This window comes from Lepidochelys kempii, chromosome 7, assembly GCF_965140265.1.
Source record: "Lepidochelys kempii isolate rLepKem1 chromosome 7, rLepKem1.hap2, whole genome shotgun sequence".
Classification (NCBI taxonomy): domain Eukaryota; kingdom Metazoa; phylum Chordata; order Testudines; family Cheloniidae; genus Lepidochelys; species Lepidochelys kempii.
In genome coordinates, this window is record NC_133262.1 from 21,420,969 (window position 1) to 21,437,968 (window position 17,000).

The following is a 17,000-nucleotide window of genomic DNA, read 5'->3' on the forward strand; positions in this document are numbered from 1 at the left end:
ACCTCACAGCTTTTATTAACCTCTGTTCCTCCAAAGAATTGACTGGATGTAAAAAGGAAGGACTTTGCTGACACACATTCAGCTAATGTTAAGGTCTTTCCTAGCTACGGTGACAAGTTGCTGTTGTGTGGACATGTGTAGTTAAGGAAGCAGGTCGTGTTTGTGCATCGAAGGGAGCCAGGTGATTTGTGTCATGGGGGGAAGGTGTTTTCGGGGGGGGAATTGTGTGCACGTGTTAGAGGGGAGGGGCTAGTGTGTGCACGTGTGTGAGCTGTTGTCTGGAGGTGTGGTTTTCGGAAGAATGGAGTATGTTCCAGGCACACATGGAGATTCAGCACTCGCAGGCCTTTGTGAGCAGACACAGGTTTCTGAGCCAGAGAGTGTTCTCCTTTCCTGGCCTGCGTCCCCCATGCCATGCCAACGGTGGTCAGCAGGGGACGCAACAGTGGTCAGGTGCCTCGGGGCAGTGGCAGAGGACAGAATGCCATGGGAGGCTCGAAGGACATTGGATCTGGGCTTGTTTTGGAGGCTGGAGATCAGCTACTGCCCTGAACAGTCACAAAACACTCAAGTCAGGCTGATAAACGTGTCTGTCAGTTGACTTGCCCACAGATAAGAGTTTTGTCTGATCTCTGCCAAGGTCTCATTTCCCCAAAAATGAACTGTTGCTGCTGCTGTGACTCTCCAAAGCATTTTGCTGCGCTCTGTTCTGGTTTGCACTGCTGTAGCAGGACGCTCTCTTGTTCTCAGAGTCTGACTCTCACCTGGCCTTTGGGGTTTCTATTAATAAGCCAAAATTCCATCCTCACCAACCAGCAGGAGACTGTGCCCCAGATCCTGAGCTGCAGCTGAATTTTGCTTAGCCCACCTCAGGATGGGGGGGCGTACGTGGCTAGAAGCTACTTTTATACCCCCTTGATCCTGAAGCTGTCCAGCCTCCAGGCCACATTGTAAATTAGAGCAGCCCAGAGAGCTGTGGTCCCCAAGCAGCTGTTCTGGCAGCCAGGGATCGCTGTGGGAAACGGATGCCCAGCCAAGACCCTTATGCTGGGGATGTGGAGCTGGCTTGTGACCTGCAGTGGCAGCCCCATGCCACTTAAGAATTCAAAAGCAAGTAAAAAACTCTGAATAATACTGAATGCTGTTCTGGAAAATGCCTTTGGGCTGTGGAATCTAGATGTGACCCCAGAGAATGGCACCTCTCTAGTCCCCTGCTACTTCTGCCTGGTCTTGAGTACCCACTGTGTGCATAGCTATGAATGTGCTTTGTTCCTGGTCCCACTTTAGGCCAGTAGAGACTATCTGGCAGGGATGACAGCATCTACATTTGGGCCATTCAGTGCTTTCTGCACTGAGCCGTGGTGTTTGCTTTGTTGTGTATGGACCCGTGGCAGAGCCGTGTTCTTCAGTACAGTGAGAACACTAGGCACATTTCCTGAGTGTGATCAAACTCCACTTGGATGCTGCACCAAGTGATGGGCAAAGGCAACTTTAAGCCACCATGGGCCATCCCGGAACCAGGGCAGCCCTTGGCACAGTGTGGAGCAATGGTGCCAACACAAAAAACAGCATCATCCTCTGTGTCTGAACCCCTGGTCTGTGTCTTCTCTAGGTCTAGTGATGATCGGCGTGATCATCGGTGCGAGGAAGGTGGGGATAAACCCAGACAACGTCGCCACTCCCATAGCAGCGAGCCTTGGAGATTTGATAACCCTTTCTCTGCTAGCAGGAATCAGCAGCACCCTCTTTAAATACATAGGTAAGGTACATAGCAGAGTCTCTGCGGCTCAGCTGTCGGGGAAGCCTCCTGCTAGGGAGAGCTGTTCAGTTGTGGAAGGGAAGCATCCACAGTCCTGGAAATGTTGAAGCTAGACTGGACACAGCATTACAACAGGGAGTGGTCTTGTAGGGCTGTGGAGGTGGGAGATAGAGATGGAAAAGGCTTTGTAGGTAAGTCCTATGACTGTCCGGTCTATTGTAAGGGTTTTGGGACCATTCAGTGGAATGGAAATAATGTTGTCCAGTGGTTAGAGCAGAAGACTGGGATTCAGGACACCTCGGTTCTAGTCTTGCATCTGTCACTAACTCACTGCAACACTGGCCGAGTCACTTATGCTCTCTTTGCCTTTGCACCCCCACATGTAAATGGGAATAATGCTCCCCACCTCATAAGGCTATTGTGAGGCTTAGCTGATGTCTCCGGTCCTCTGGGAGCACAAAGCATTATCATCATCTTGGAATGGGGGAGAGAATATATTCTCCTAAGAGACCCTCTTTAGGCCAGTGCTGTGACTGCTGTGTTAACCATGCTCTGAGGGTATGTCTACACAGCAGCTAGACACCCGCGGCTGATCCGTGCCATCCGACTCGGGCTCTCGAGGCTCGAGCTGCGTGGCTGTTTCACTGCTTTGTAGACGTCTGGGCTCAGGCTCTAGGACCCTGCAAGGTGGGAGGGAGTCTACACAGCAATGAAATGGCCCCGCAGCCTGAGCCCTGAATGCCTGAGTCAGCTGGCCTGGGCCAGCCACAGGTGTTTCTTTGCTGTGTATCCATAATCCTAGAGGTGACAAATGGGCTAAAAACCTTGGCCCGTGAACTGCTTCTCCTATATGAGCCTGGAAAATGCACAGTACATTTTTGGAACTGGGGAGAAATGTGATTTATGCTTTAATTGATGTTTGAAAATAGCTAAGCAAAGTACCATGGGCCTGACCTAGAAAGAGAAAAGGTTCAGGGCTGGGTTGTTTTTTTTAAACAACGTCTGTTGAGGATGTTTTTAAAAAATGAAAAGTTTGTAACAATTAAACCCAAAGTTTCACTGAAAACTGACAGCAGAAATGGTGAGAGAGACAGCTTTTTCCTATTCCAATAACTTATTCCATATGCCTACAAATAGGAGAACAGTTGAATCCATGTCCCAGAAAGAAAGAGGCTGGGGGAGGTCCAATAGTCCTTTCATTCTAGTTCTCCTATGCTTCAGAAATGTATTTATTCAGTGTGCAGTTCCCCAAGATGCCATGCCAGCTACCTACACAAAACTGGCTTGGCCTTCTGCATCTCCACGTCCAGTAATCTCTCTCCGGGACTGCATTCTGGAGTAAGGTGATAACATATACCCTAGTGTACAAATACAGTAATGAGCAGCCGTGAATTTAGGGGGCTATCATTGCAGCTGAGTAGTCTGGCTGGAGAGGGCATAAATTCTGCTGGAGTTTTATTCAGCAGTGCTCTGGCAGAGGATTGGTTACGTTGTGTCAGTCACTAGTGTGACATCACCCAATTGGTGGGTTTTCATAATTCCCAGGTTTCCAAACTCTTCTGTATTTCAATGGAGGTGAGAGGGAAGTGGGATAGGGTGTGTGACCCTGCCTTGATCAGAGAAGTATATTCCCTTAAGGACACTGAGTCATGGAAGGCCCAGAATGTTACATGCCTTTGAAAGTTACATTTTCCCCTGGAGGTATAATGCTCTCGTTCCAGTACAGTGTTTTATAATCTTTTAAAATCAACATGTCTCCTTCCAGTTCTAAATACTTCGGGGCTGATTACACCACCCTTCCTCGCGCTGAATAGTATTTCGCTCAACAAGTAATAATCAATGGACTGCTTGCTTAGTAAGATACTACTCCTGAGTAAGGGTGACAGAACTGGGTCCAAAGGCCTGACATACAGATTCTAAAGGGAATCTTTCCATTGATTACAGTGGGCCTTGGATCGTATGTGATAGATGTGAACATCCTGTATGTGTGGGGTTTAAAATTAAGCTAAATGCCAAATGCCCAAAAGAGCAAGGGGATACTTGGCATCTGACTCGGTTGGATGTCCCATCGTGCGTCTTTGCTTCCTGTCCTAGCTGGCTTGAGGGGGTGCTATGCACTGTTAAACAGCTGCCATTTGCACCCCAGAAGAGGCTGCATTTCAGTGGTGGGTGAAGTGCACTATGATAAGTACCTCCCTGTGTAAAAAAGCTTTCATAATGATAAGATACTATTCTAAGGCCTGGTCTACACTATGGGGGGGGATCAATCTAAGATACGCCACTTCAGCTACGAGAATAGCGTAGCTGAAGTTGACGTATCTTAGATCAACTTAGAATCACTTACTTCGCGTCCTCGCGGTGCAGGATCGACGGCCGCCACTCCCCCCGTCGACTCCGCTTCCACCTCTCGCCCTGGTGGAGTTCTGGAGTCTATTGCAGAGCGATTGAGGATCGATTTATCGCGTCTACACTAGACGTGATAAATCAATCCCCGATAGATCGATCACCACCCGCCGATCCGGCGGGTAGTGTCGACGTGGCCTAAGAAAGTTAATCGTGTCTTACATGCATTTTCCCAAACATATTGTCAGGGCCTTAGGTTAGAAATGTATCAAGCTTGCGTTATATATTGGAATACCTGCAAAACCTATGTTTTACCATGCCCAGCTTTGGACTTAATACAGAGAGCAGATGGAGAAGCCCTATAGACAAATTATTAGCATCTCAAAAGGCCTGGCACAATCCCCATCTCTTGAAGATGTTTCTGGTGCTGAGTCATGTTTGTTTTCTTGTAGGGCAGCATTTTTTAAGTGCCATTTGCTTCTGAAGGTCGTTTCAAGGTTATGCTGCTGCCAAAGGGAAATGTAGCTAATAGAAATGAACGTAAACCAGCAAGTAAAAATCCTGCCCCTCAGCTGTCTGATGTATGGAGCATCAGAAAACAGCAGTTGTCCATCTAGTCTGCTGCCCTGGCATCAGCAATAGCCAGTGCCAGGTGGTTCAGAGGAAGGGGTGAGATGCCCCCTCATGTCTATTTATGGCATAAGTTGCCCACAGGAAAACATTCTTCTTAGCCCCAGCGAGTTAGTGGTTGACTTATCCCTGAAATAAAAGGGTTTATATCCCATATACATTTCTATCCAGTCTAATGAAATGGTGTGGACGTCGTGATTCATATCTATCTAACTTGATTTGAATCCTCCTAATCTCTTGGCCTTTGTACTTTCCTGTGCCGGTGAGTTTCGGAGGTGAATTATGGACTGTGGGGGGAAAAAAATATCCTGGATGATGTGATTTATATCTTGCAACATGAAGACTTCAGTCCCAAGCAGTGCTTCCTTTCTTTCAGTCAGTCAGGAATGTAATGGTGGTGTCCAGTCAGATTTTACACTCTTATGCAATTGGAGGCATGTAAATCGCATTTAACTTTGAATTTCTTTTCCATGCCAGATGTGAAATACCTTTCGCCTTTGATCTGCGCTGTGTTTGTTATCATGATTCCTCTTTGGGTTGCTATTGCCAAGCAAAGTCCATCTATTGCTGAGGTCCTGAAGTCTGGATGGCAGCCGGTGATTGTTGCAATGAGCATCAGCAGGTAAACCTAGGAACCACCCTTCTCACTCCACACTCTGCGAACATCTTTTTCTCTTTCAGGGAATAACAGTCAGCCTAATTGAAGGTCCAGGACAGTGCCCCCCCCCCCAAAAAAAATATTCTGCCTGTCTGAGATTCCAGTGATGATTTATAGTGACATGGTTTTAAATTCTCTAGTCTCAGGACCTGTCATTGTTAGAGGCGCTTTGATGGATCAGTGTGTTCCATAAAACAAACACATCTGCTGCATAGTCAAATACAACCTGTATAGCTGTCATTATTATTGGTATTGTGGTAGCACTTAGAAACCCCAGTCGCGGATCAAGACCCCATTGTGTTAGATGCTGTACTAACACAGAACAAAAAGGACAGTTAGTCCTTGCCTCAGTCTCTGTATTCTGCGCCTGGTAACAGATGATAGGTAATAAGCTTTTATTTTGTGTCATTTTTAACAGCATTGGTGGGCTGATCTTGGACAAAACTGTAACTGACCCAAACTTCGAAGGCATGGCAGTTTTTACACCTGTGATTAATGGTAGGTTGAGGGGGGTTATGTTTTTGTCCTTTCACCTCCAGAGGGCTGGGTTCACTTGCCGGCTTATGTTACCAAAGAAAATGAGACTTGTGGTCTCGTCTGGTTTTTGCTTTATCCACATCACACATTGCAGAACAATTGGCACTTTCAGGTTACGTCTGCCGTGCAGTCAGAGGTGTGATTACAGCTTGTATAGATATACCCAGACTAGCTGTAATCTAGCTAGTGTGGCTAAAAATAGCAGTGAAGACGCAGTGGCATGGGCTGTACAAGCCCAGAACCCTAGGTATCTGCTCATGCTCCTAGCTTGCTCTGCGGTCTCTGCGAATCACTGCTATTTTGAGCCATGCTAGCTAGGTGAAAACTCGTGTGAGTATGCCAAACTGAGCTGCAGTTGTACCTCTGATTCCAGTGTAGACATATCCTCAGATCGGGAGAGGCTCTGGAGTGGAATAGCAGGGAGAGCTGCAGGTCAGGACTGAGCAGAACTGTGGGGAGGAAGCCTGCATAACCCCAGCTGACTACATCTGCTGTTAGCCTGTCTACACCACAATTAGACACCTGCAACTGACGATGCCAGCTGACTTGGGCTCTTGGAGCTCAACTAAGGGGCTCTTTAATTGCAGTGTGGACATTTGGGCTCAGGTTGGAGTCCAGGTTCTGGGTCCCTGTGAGGTGGAAGGGTCCCAAGACTTGAGCTGCAGCCTTAGCCCAAACATCTACACTGCAATTAAACAGCCCTTTAGCCCGAGCCGCACGAGCACAGGGGCAGCTGTGGGTTTTTAATTGCACTGTGGACATACCCTGAGTTTCATGAGCATTCAATCACTGCAAAATATCACAATAAAACTCCTTTCCTTCCAATCCCAAATCAACAGTCTGAGCTGTGCAATCAGTTCAAGCTTCTGATACACATTGATGATCAAGATTAGCCAACTGTGGAAACAACCTGGGCTTTTGGATTGATTTTTTTCTGATATAATGTTTAATGCAAGTTAGGCTCATTCTAGAGGAAACCAACATTCATTAAGAAATTACAGCGTTGTTCCATATGCAAAGCATTTTGTCGTCTAGCAGCTCTTTAAATTGCAGCGATTCTAATACCCACAAGATGTCTTGCTAAACCTGTCTACCTGCAATGTAAGCCCACGGTTCGAATTTAGGCTCAAGCCTAACCCTGCTTCTGACTACACACAAATCGCACTGACCCAGATCCCATGACCTCATGGGGGTGGAGGGTCCAAGCCTGAGTCAAGCTGGGACCCAGGGTTCAAACCGTGTTGCTTTGCAGTGCAGATGCTGCCCCACTGGACTTGTGCTCTGGGAGTCCACCAAAAGTATTCCACAGTCCCATGGGCCAACTTTTTTTGTACTTTGGACAGTCAAGTTTGGTGGACAATCAGCTTTTCCCACACTACACAAAGAGCTAGAGTGGCCATCTTTTGGCAGATCACTCTCCCGTCGACTCCGGTACTCCACTGGAACGAGAAGAGTAAGGGGAGTCGATGGGAGAGTGTCTCCAGTCGACATCGCATAGTGTGGATCCCGTGGTAAGCAGATCTAAGCTACGTTGACTTGAGTTACACTACTAACGTAACTCAAATTGTGTAGGCTAGATCAGCTTTCCCATGTAGTGTAGACAAGGCCTGGGATATGGGTGGTTGGACTCGAGGCTGCATAATGCAGGGTAGATCTTGGAGCTCCAGGCTGGGACCCAGGGTTCAGCAATTCCTAACCTGGGGTTACAAATGAGTGTAGACGTTCAAGCCCTAGATTAACAAACCCAAGGTCTGCTAACTCAGGTTCTATTAACTCTGATCTTACTTTGCAGTGTAGACACACCCTTTATGACAAACCTTTTCTAGTGCTATCAGCCAAAAAGCTACATTAGGAAATCAAATCAAAGCTATTCCATTGATCAGAGCTCATAAAAGTTCTCACAGATTGCTAGATATCTGAGAGAACATTTATTGGCCCAAAATCATCTGCAGAATTAAGCATGCCCCTGTTTTGGTGCAACTCCCTGTTTGCATAGGCAAAGATGCCCAGGAACAATTTGAGGGTTCCCTTTCAGGGAGTCAGTTTGCAAATATCACCCTTTAGGTCATATTATTTTTGGATCAGGTCCTGAAGACTTTACTCGGTTTTCACTCAGGCAGATTTCACCTTCAGTGACAGAGAGAGAGAGAGAGAGTGCCTGAGAAAAGAAACAAGTAAAAGCTGCAGGATTTAGCTCATTATTATTTTATCCAGTGCATCCCATTCCCTCCGCCACACACAGGTACATACAGACCCATAGGCAATGCAGGATTGCTCCCCAGAATATAGTCAGTGGTCTAATGGAGAATGTAGCAGCTATTTCATGTTTGCCAGAATTAAACAATTGGGAAGGTACTAATTGCCTTTTAATTAACCAACATGGTTAGGGCTGATTCATTCTCATCTGATTCTTTCTCACTTAGTAAGTGTGTCAGGTGCTTCCAAATGAACAGGATGATCACGGTCTGTTTCACTTGTGATTTAAATAATAAAGTCTCTCTAGCTGAGTCCCTCCAAGAAGCAGAACTGAGAGCAGCAGCTGCCTTTGCACCGGCTGTTTGCACCAGGTGTTTCCCAGAGATCAGTTCATGCCAGCTGGAGATCATGCAACATTTGACTTGTCATAGCAAGCAGAAGGTCCAGGGGAGAATGTTTTATATAAAACCACCAAAAAGAGACATTCATCTGAACGTTCCTCTTCCTGTGATTTTTGTGACTGTTCCTAGCATGTGAATAAAACAGCACCACAATGACACATGGGTTTGGGTTGATCTCTTCTTAACCACCATGCCCACTGCGCATCTGAGCAGATACAGGTTGGCCAACCTTCTGCTGAGTCCCTAGAGACCAATGCATTGTATGTGGCTACTTGCTGCCACTAGGAGAGAGGCTTATGGGATTGTTGCATTTTGCACTTGCAGGTGTTGGTGGGAATCTGGTAGCCATCCAAGCCAGCCGCATCTCCACATTCCTGCACTTCTGGAGCATGCCTGGAGTCCTGCCCTACAAGATGAGGCAGAACTGGCCCAATCCATGCACTACGTTCTTCATGTCAGGTAGACAATGAACCCCAGGTGTGCACATCGCAAAACCCATCATCCCAACGAGAGCGCCCTTTGTCACCCTGGCTGGTTAAGGACCGCATGGGTTGTGGAGATTGCGCTCCTCTTCCTTCCTGAGAGGGGGAACCTCCAGGGCAGGATTGAGGTACCTTGGCAAAGGGCAGGTTGGGGGAAGCTTGTTCCTACTAGCTGTGCTGTACTTGCTCCGTGGATGGACAGGGAACACTGGCCTCCAGAGTATCTGTGGCTGGCAACAAATCATTTGAAAAGAAACTTCAAATTCATGCTCAGGGCGAGTCGCCCATTGTAACTGGGACCGTCCTAGATGCCCCAGTGCATGAATTAGAAGCGGACTGAAGCACGTAGTGGGGCCGATTCTGATCTCACTCATGCTGGGAAAATCAGGAGTAGCTCTGATCAAGGCAATGGAGTTACACTGACACAAGCAAAATCCGAATCTGGTCTGTTACTTTTAGATGACTGGCTTATGTTGCTTTTCCGTTGGAAGTCTGTGCGCTGACGATAGGGCAGAGTCAGAGCTAGGAAAGTGGATCACGGTGATTCATAGCAGGAGCTGAGTGGGGACCGGAGCTGCGTAGGATAGCTGAATGAAACAGCTGTGGGAAGTTAAGCAAGAGGATCAGGAGAGAATCAGGGAGCTGAGTATGTATGTAGAACATGGTTTTATTATGAGGTTAATGCCAGAAAAAGCTGCTGGGGGCAGTCCCAGAAATACTTTATATGGTGTGAGAAGTGGGATCCAGAGGGGTGGATGAAACAACTAGATAGTTACTCACGATACCTAATGTTATATTAAGGAACTGAGTATCCTTCAGAAATGAGTTGTCAACAGTCCATATCTCTCTCCTACTCTCCTGGCAATGGTATTTAACATCCACAAATGTGTCTGTGGTCACTGAAGGATGTACAGCTTCATGCTTCTTTCCCCCTCAAGCAGTAACTGCTCTGGTTCATTTTAATACATGTGTTCTCTCCAGGGGTGAATTCCAAGTCAGCCCGCGTCCTGTTCCTGCTGGTTATCCCCGGACACCTGGTATTCCTGTACACCATTCGCCTGCTGCAGGGCGGGCACACAGCCATCACCGTCACTTTTGTGATGTTTTATCTGACTGCTGCTTTGCTGCAGGTAATAAAAAGAGTCCAGCTGAGCTGAGGGTGAATCTTTGCCATCCTCTGCCTGTGATTATATGACACACAACCCCGACACCACAGTTGAAGTTGTTTTAAAAAAAAACAAAAAACTTGCTATTCTGCATATCCACCATGGCAAAACCACTCCCACAGTTGGAGCCAAATATGAAAATACATGCAATAAATTACAGCACCGGTAATGGAATCTCAGCAACATCACAGCTGATTTCTAGGGGACCTAGTAGTGAAGGAAACACTAGGCGTGTGCTCTTTTTAGTTGCATTATAATCTATGAAGACTAGGAAATGATGCAGGGGGAGGAGAGTTGTGCTTGCTATTTTTTCTGCTTGGTTTATTCCCTTTAGAAATGCCCAATCTTGTGGTCCCTGATATGCTGAGATGTCCCTTGGAGGACCTAGAGATACGGAGTGGGAGAACTCTCTCAATATTTAATTGAATTAAAAAGGCAGTCTTTAATCTTTAACAAAAGCTTTTCCTACAGCTGGTTATCGGGATCTTGAGGTAAATGTGAATGAAAAACAAATAAAACCACAAAGATTTTTAAATAGTCTAGATAAAAATCACTTCTCTTTTCAGTGACTCAGGGTTCACTTGCTTGGTATCTTTGATGTGATAAAAACCTACTAGATCTCCAGTTGGTACCAGGGAGACTGCCAGGAAAAACGAGGTAGACAAGACCCGAATCGCTAACGTAAAAGAGAAGCATAAAACCTCTGCCTACAGAAGTTACCTTCTGCGGGCTGGCCCATTGTTTTTCCCTACATTTTTAGGCCCAATCCTGCTCACACTTACATCTCCCATTGTCTTCATTGGCAGCAGGAACTCCATCCCTCCATCATAATGACAGTGTATTCTAGCAATAGGTACCATATCCCAGCTGCATGCCTGTCACTCGCTGACCGCTGGGTCTGTCTTCTCTCTGGACAGGTGGGAATCCTGCTCTACATGGCTGATCTAATTGTGCGACTGGTGTGGAGGAAGGCCCTGGATCCAGACAACTTCTCCATCCCCTACCTCACTGCCCTGGGCGACCTCCTGGGCACGGGATTCCTGGCACTTTGCTTCCGCTTGGTTTGGCTCGTCAATGGGACTGAGATGAAACTGCGAAACTAACCGGACATCTGCTGCAGTGTTGGTCCATTGCTGCTCCACCAAGCAAGTCACTCAGTATGGTGCTTTAATATGGTCCAACAAAGTCGTTAGAGACTACTTCTAAGACTAAGTCTTTAAACTGAACGGGTCTGCTATCCTTGCCCACCCCTACTGACCACTGCAGTGCCTTACAGCTGTCTAATTTAGATCAAAAGAAGCAGCATCTGTCTGGATTTATCCAGCTTTGAAAGTGACCTAGCCATCTTAAAACAGTGTACTCTGTCTATGTGTGCATCTATAAAACCAGGGGTTAAGGAACACAGGTCATATCTTGGCAAATCTGCATTTTGATTGGCTTAAAAATGTATGAATGTAACCACCTGGTAAGTAGGAGACTAATTCACTCCCCACTGAAGTCAATGGGAGACTTTCCATTGTCTTCAGTTAGTCTTTGGATCAGATCCTAGATGAGGATGTTGCAATGTCTCTGATCAGCAGTTAGAGCCCAAGTAATATTTTCTTGCCCCTCTTCCTCCCCAGCACATCCCTGGGAGCAAGAATCAATAAAGGCCTTAAAATTCTCTCTCCATAACTTCTGTATTCAGGGTCTCAAAGAGCATGTTCCCCATTGGATTGCAACTTAAGGAACATCTGTTCAGTAGTTTTTATGGTTTATGGAAACACAAATAAAATGTAAACCATTTCGTAGTGGTGGGGGTGGGATTGCCATTATTTTGATGTTGCTAATCGCTGATATTGGCACTGTACTAAGGAACTGTTAGATCACTAACACCTAGACCTGCACAGCATGGACCTTTCACAGCTTGGGTCATATTTCAGCTAGGATACATAATCCAGCCACCCCTTCAAAAAAATACCATTTAGCATAGAAATGTAGGACAGGGTGGGACCTTTAGAAGCCCTCCAGGCCAGCCCCCCATGCTGAGGCAGGACTAAGTAAACCTAGGCCAGTCCTGCAAGTGTTTGTCCAACCTATTCTAAAAGCCTCCATTAGGTCACACTGTTGATGCTTGTTGATTTCTGTAGAAGTCTTTGGTTGGTGGTGTTCCCCAGCCCTAAGAGAGGAAGCGGGGAACAGTGGTTGAGGGCACTAGCTTGTGAGACTAAAAACCACAGTTCAGTTCCTTACTCCGCTACAGCCTTCCTCTGTCACCTTAGGCAAATATGTGGGGCCAGATTTTTAAAGAGATATAGACACCCAAAGATGTAGGTAGGCAGCCAAGGAGATTTTCAGAAGTGCCTAGGTGCTTTGTGAGACATGTAATAGATGCAGCAGCTGGAGAGATTGCAAACTGAGTTTCAGTAGGGTTTGATTCAGTCTTTAAGCCAAACTTGTGATCTGGCTTTTGAGCATGCTAAAGTTTTAGACTGAGATTTTTCAAAGGAGCTTATGAGAATTAGGCAACCAGCTCCATTGAATATGAACAGATTTGGGTGCCTAACTCTGTTAGGCCCTGTTGCACATCCCAGCCTTAGTGCTGTCTGGATCTTCCTATGACAGACCATTACGAAGAAAGTATTTGCAATATTCAGATCCCAGTTTAGCTTGTGAACACCCCTAAAATCCTGGGCTGTTCAGCTCTGCGGTACTGCTTGAGGCCCTGTTCTGTTTGAAAACATAGCTCCGGTGACCCCTTTTTCATTCACAACGGTAAGTGCTGCAGCCCTGGCTGAATGGAACATTAGCTTCCCGGATAGCTGCATTTCAGCATTCACATCCCATTGTCCTCTAATCATGGCCCCTTATGCGTTACTAACCATCTGCTGCCTGTGTGAAGTCAGCACAATTCAGTTTCAACCATGAGCGGACGTGTGGTAATTGCAGCAGCGTAGACAGGAAGACGGGTTACTTGCATTCAAACTGAAACATCAATTGAGCAATTACAGATGTGTAGGGAAGGGGGCGCCGTGCAGTCTAGGAGTTTGCAGATCTCAAGCCTGTAACCAATTTTTTAAGAAGTGACTGTGATGCTGGCTTGAGAGCCTCTACAGAACAAAGTCATCCCACCACAGACCAGGTACAGCATGGGCAGCAGCAGGGCAAACTTCCTGTGCCGATTTTCTAAGGACTCCTTTGTTTTTGCTATCTTCCCTACTAGGGTGGGGATCTGAGCAACTTAGGCAAGCCTCTTCCTAGTGTGTTAGCACAGTCCAGCAGGGACAAAAAGGAACCTACAGGTGGGAGCCTCATGATAAATCTTTCCCTATTTTAAGAGGAGCACTAAATAGGTGGTTGCTCCCATCATCTGCCCCTACAGCAGTTTTCCCTACAGATAGTCACCTGGGGAAATTCACACTGGTGCAAAGGGCCAGCACAAGCCCAATGCACCCATGTTGAGGACTTATCTGGTGCTGGCCTTCTGCACGGGGTTGAATTTTACCCCTAGTGACTGAGCCAGTCACTTTCCTGATTTATGATTCCCAGTAACTGATACATGGTCGCTCTTAGAACTTAAAGCAATAATTCACACTTCTAATTTTTTTTCTAATAAACAATATTTCTTAATGACCAGCTTTTTCTGGTTGTAAATATTGACAGTGTCCTTGGGCTGGAACATGTAATCAGTCCCAGCTGTGTCCTATTTAAACAGGCATGATTGTCAAGCAAATGCTATACCTTTTGACTGATGTGTTTTTGTGTAGGACGGTTTGACAATCCCAGATGCGTCTCTGTGGCTGAGGCCAATATGCCTGGGGCATAAATAGCACTGACAGGGGCTGTTCGCTAAGGTCCGAGGTCTGGCCATACTGAAACTTTTGCTGTTTGGCCAAGCAGCAAAATAATTCTGTTGCTGTATTGGTGTTTCTTTTCTATCCTCCAGAGATATGATATAACACAGTGGTTCTCACACTCTTGATCAGGACCCCAAAGTGGGTTGTGACCCCATTTTAATGGAGTCGCCAGGGCCAGCATTAGATTCACTGGGGCCCAGGGCTGAAGCCGAAACCCAAGGGCTTCAGCCCGGGGCAGCAGGGCTCTGGTTCTGGCTCTGCTCCTCCACGCCCCCACCTAGGGTTATTTAGTAATTTTTATTGTCAGAAGGGGATTGCTGTGCGATGAAGTTTGAGAATCGCTGAGAACAGGAGAAAATGGTTTCTGTACAAGGGGCTTTTTAAAGTGCGTATTAAAGGGACATTTATTTGTCTTCTAAACCTGTTTTCTCTCTCTGTGTGTGTGTATATATATATATTTCAGACCTTATTTCAAAAGAGCTTCTATAACAAGAAAAGAAAAGGAGTACTTTTGGCACCTTAGAGACTAACAAATTTATTCGAGCATAAGCTTTCGTGAGCTACAGCTCACTTCATCGGATGCATACAGTAGAAAATGTAGTGGGGAGATTTTATGTACACAGAGAACATGAAACAATGGGTGTTATATGGTAACACGAAAGCTTATGCTCTAATAAATTTGTTAGTCTCTAAGGTGCCACAAGTACTCCTTTTCTTTTTACGGATACAGACTAACACGGCTGCTACTCTGAAACCTGTAACAAGATTTAGCTTTAGTGCTAAGGCAGCAGGTAAATAGGCTGATGTGCACGTGACCAAATTTGAAAATGGGCCTCAACGTGGGGAAAATACAAGCAAGTCCCTTTGTGATATAGACCTGATCTTGGTGCTAAACTGTTAACTCATTTCTGGGATTTATCGATGCCGGAGGTCCTGATTTTCTGTGTCTTGCTTTTTGTGTTGTCATTCATATCGGTGCAAAGAGGATTTTCTACCATTCTGTGGTGGTAGCGGTTTTTTTGCATTTGCTTTGCAAAGATATTATAACACAAAGTTGAGGGCAGTGGGGAAACAAGCCCCAAAAAGGCGGACGTGCAACTGTTCCAGGCATAAAAATCCTCTTGGCTTAAGTGGAAGTTCTTTGCCTGGAGCACTGGCACGTCTGGGTCCCAGAACTATACGTAACTCGGTGAAAAGCCACGTGAGCCTGCATTTAGATGGATCTAGTATCCAATTTTAAAAGGAGGAAGGGGCGGAGTCCACTTTTCTCTCCATTTTTAAACCTTTCTTGTGAGAACAGTGAAAAACATGGATTGCCTTGGGCAGGGATAGAATGAGATTTTTCCAGTAATCTGAAAGGCACTTGTCTCTCAGGTATCATAGAATATCAGGGTTGGAAAGGACCTCAGGGGGCATCTAGTCCAACCCCCTGCTCAAAGCAGGACCAATCCCCAATTTTTGCCCCGATCCCAAATGGCCCCCTCAAGGATTGAACTCACAATCCTGGGTTTAGCAGGCCAATGCTCAAACCACTGAGCTATCCCTCCCCCCAAATGCCCAGTTCACTTTAGAGTCATTCTTGCCATGACAGCAGCATGTTGTAAACTGAGTAAAACCCAGCACTAAGATCAACAGTTCACACCGTCAGCCATTACTAATATAACCCTTCTGCCCGTCAGAGTTGGCAGCAACAAGGGCCGGGTTCAATATCTAGGGGTTCCATTCCAATAACACAATGCAAACCGGCTCGAGCCCCCACCCAGTGACCTGGGACAAATATATACCACCCCTGCTGGGCGCCTCCAAGAGGCAATACTTCCCCTCTCGCAAGCACAGAGTCTGAGTGTAGCAAAAAGCATTTTAATAACAGAGAGAAACAATGTGGCATTATGTTGGGGAAACACCACAACCCATGAGCAAAAAAACCCACCCCAAGCAAATTGGGGCATGCCCCTTTCCCTTTGGTTCTTGAGTCCAGCAACCCCAAAGTCCCAAAAGTCCAATGACCCAAAAGTCTCTGTCCCTGGTCAGGGCAGCCCCAGAGTTCGAAAGTTTATCTGCGGAGCTTTACCTCCCAACCTGGGTGGAGATGGGGGCAGGGGTAAGAGGCACCTTACATGATCAGAAGCTGAGCGCCCCACAGCTCCATAGGCCTTCGCTCCGCTCCACCAGCCGCCCCATGAACTGCTTTGCTCGGCTCCGCTCTGCAGCCCACCAGTAGCAGCAGCAGCTCCCGCCGTCCCACGAACTGCTCCGTGTCCCACCAGCAGCTCCCACCATCCTATGAACTGCTCCACCAGCCTGTCCACAAGGCACTCCAGCCGTCCCGCAAACTGTTCCACACTATAGCTTCAGGCTCCCCCACTACTTTACACAACACTCAGTGATTTCAGCTCTTAGTCAGGTCAGCTCTTTGGTGAATGCAGCTTGTAGTAGGGAAGCCGCAGTGCTGGTGCACTATTAGCCTAGAGTGAGCTCAGCAGTCTGTAACTAGACTTCTAATGAAATCAAAATTAGCTCTGATATTCCACAGTAGAGAGAAGAGGAAGTGCAATTAGCATGTAAGGCCCTCACCAAGGGGCCCATACCACCAAGAATTAACTCTCATCCCCAGCCTCTCTCAATTCACAGAGTTTTGGAACCCATGACCCTTGCCTAGCGAGTGCTACTTAGTTGATGGTGAGTCCCTCCATCATAACAAAAGGCCAAGTACAGCTCCAAGCATAGTTCCCATAATCAGGATAATAACAATTTATTCTTCCTGCCCCAATAACAGAGACACTGGGGATCCCACAGCAGCCAAAGTGACCATTTGGGCAGCTTTGGCCTCATTCTAGGCGTAGTGGGTGTGCCTATGCAAATGAGATCAGCCCCTGAAGTTTTTTTCCACAACTTGCCACACCTCACCACCAGATGTCAGGGTGGAGCTTATCCTGACACTGCTTACACTAATAGTAATAAGGTAGTTACCACGTCAAAGATACGCTCACTC

General features: G+C 46.6%; 1 protein-coding gene across 4 annotated transcripts in view; it reads left to right on the forward strand.

The window, feature by feature from the left end:
• The window catches only part of SLC41A3 (solute carrier family 41 member 3), a 36,443-nt gene extending 22,015 nt beyond the window's left edge, over nucleotides 1-14,428 (forward strand). For 3 of the 4 annotated variants that reach the window (XM_073351337.1, XM_073351338.1, XM_073351339.1), the window contains 6 exons: nucleotides 1,613-1,759; nucleotides 5,210-5,354; nucleotides 5,809-5,888; nucleotides 8,849-8,983; nucleotides 9,988-10,136; nucleotides 11,090-14,428. In XM_073351337.1, the coding sequence (XP_073207438.1) occupies nucleotides 1,613-1,759; nucleotides 5,210-5,354; nucleotides 5,809-5,888; nucleotides 8,849-8,983; nucleotides 9,988-10,136; nucleotides 11,090-11,275 (842 nt within the window). In that variant the 3' untranslated portion in view covers nucleotides 11,276-14,428. The remainder of the gene's footprint in view (nucleotides 1-1,612; nucleotides 1,760-5,209; nucleotides 5,355-5,808; nucleotides 5,889-8,848; nucleotides 8,984-9,987; nucleotides 10,137-11,089) is intronic. The other variant, XM_073351340.1, reaches the window with a different exon arrangement.
• Nucleotides 14,429-17,000: the final 2,572 nt, after the last annotated feature.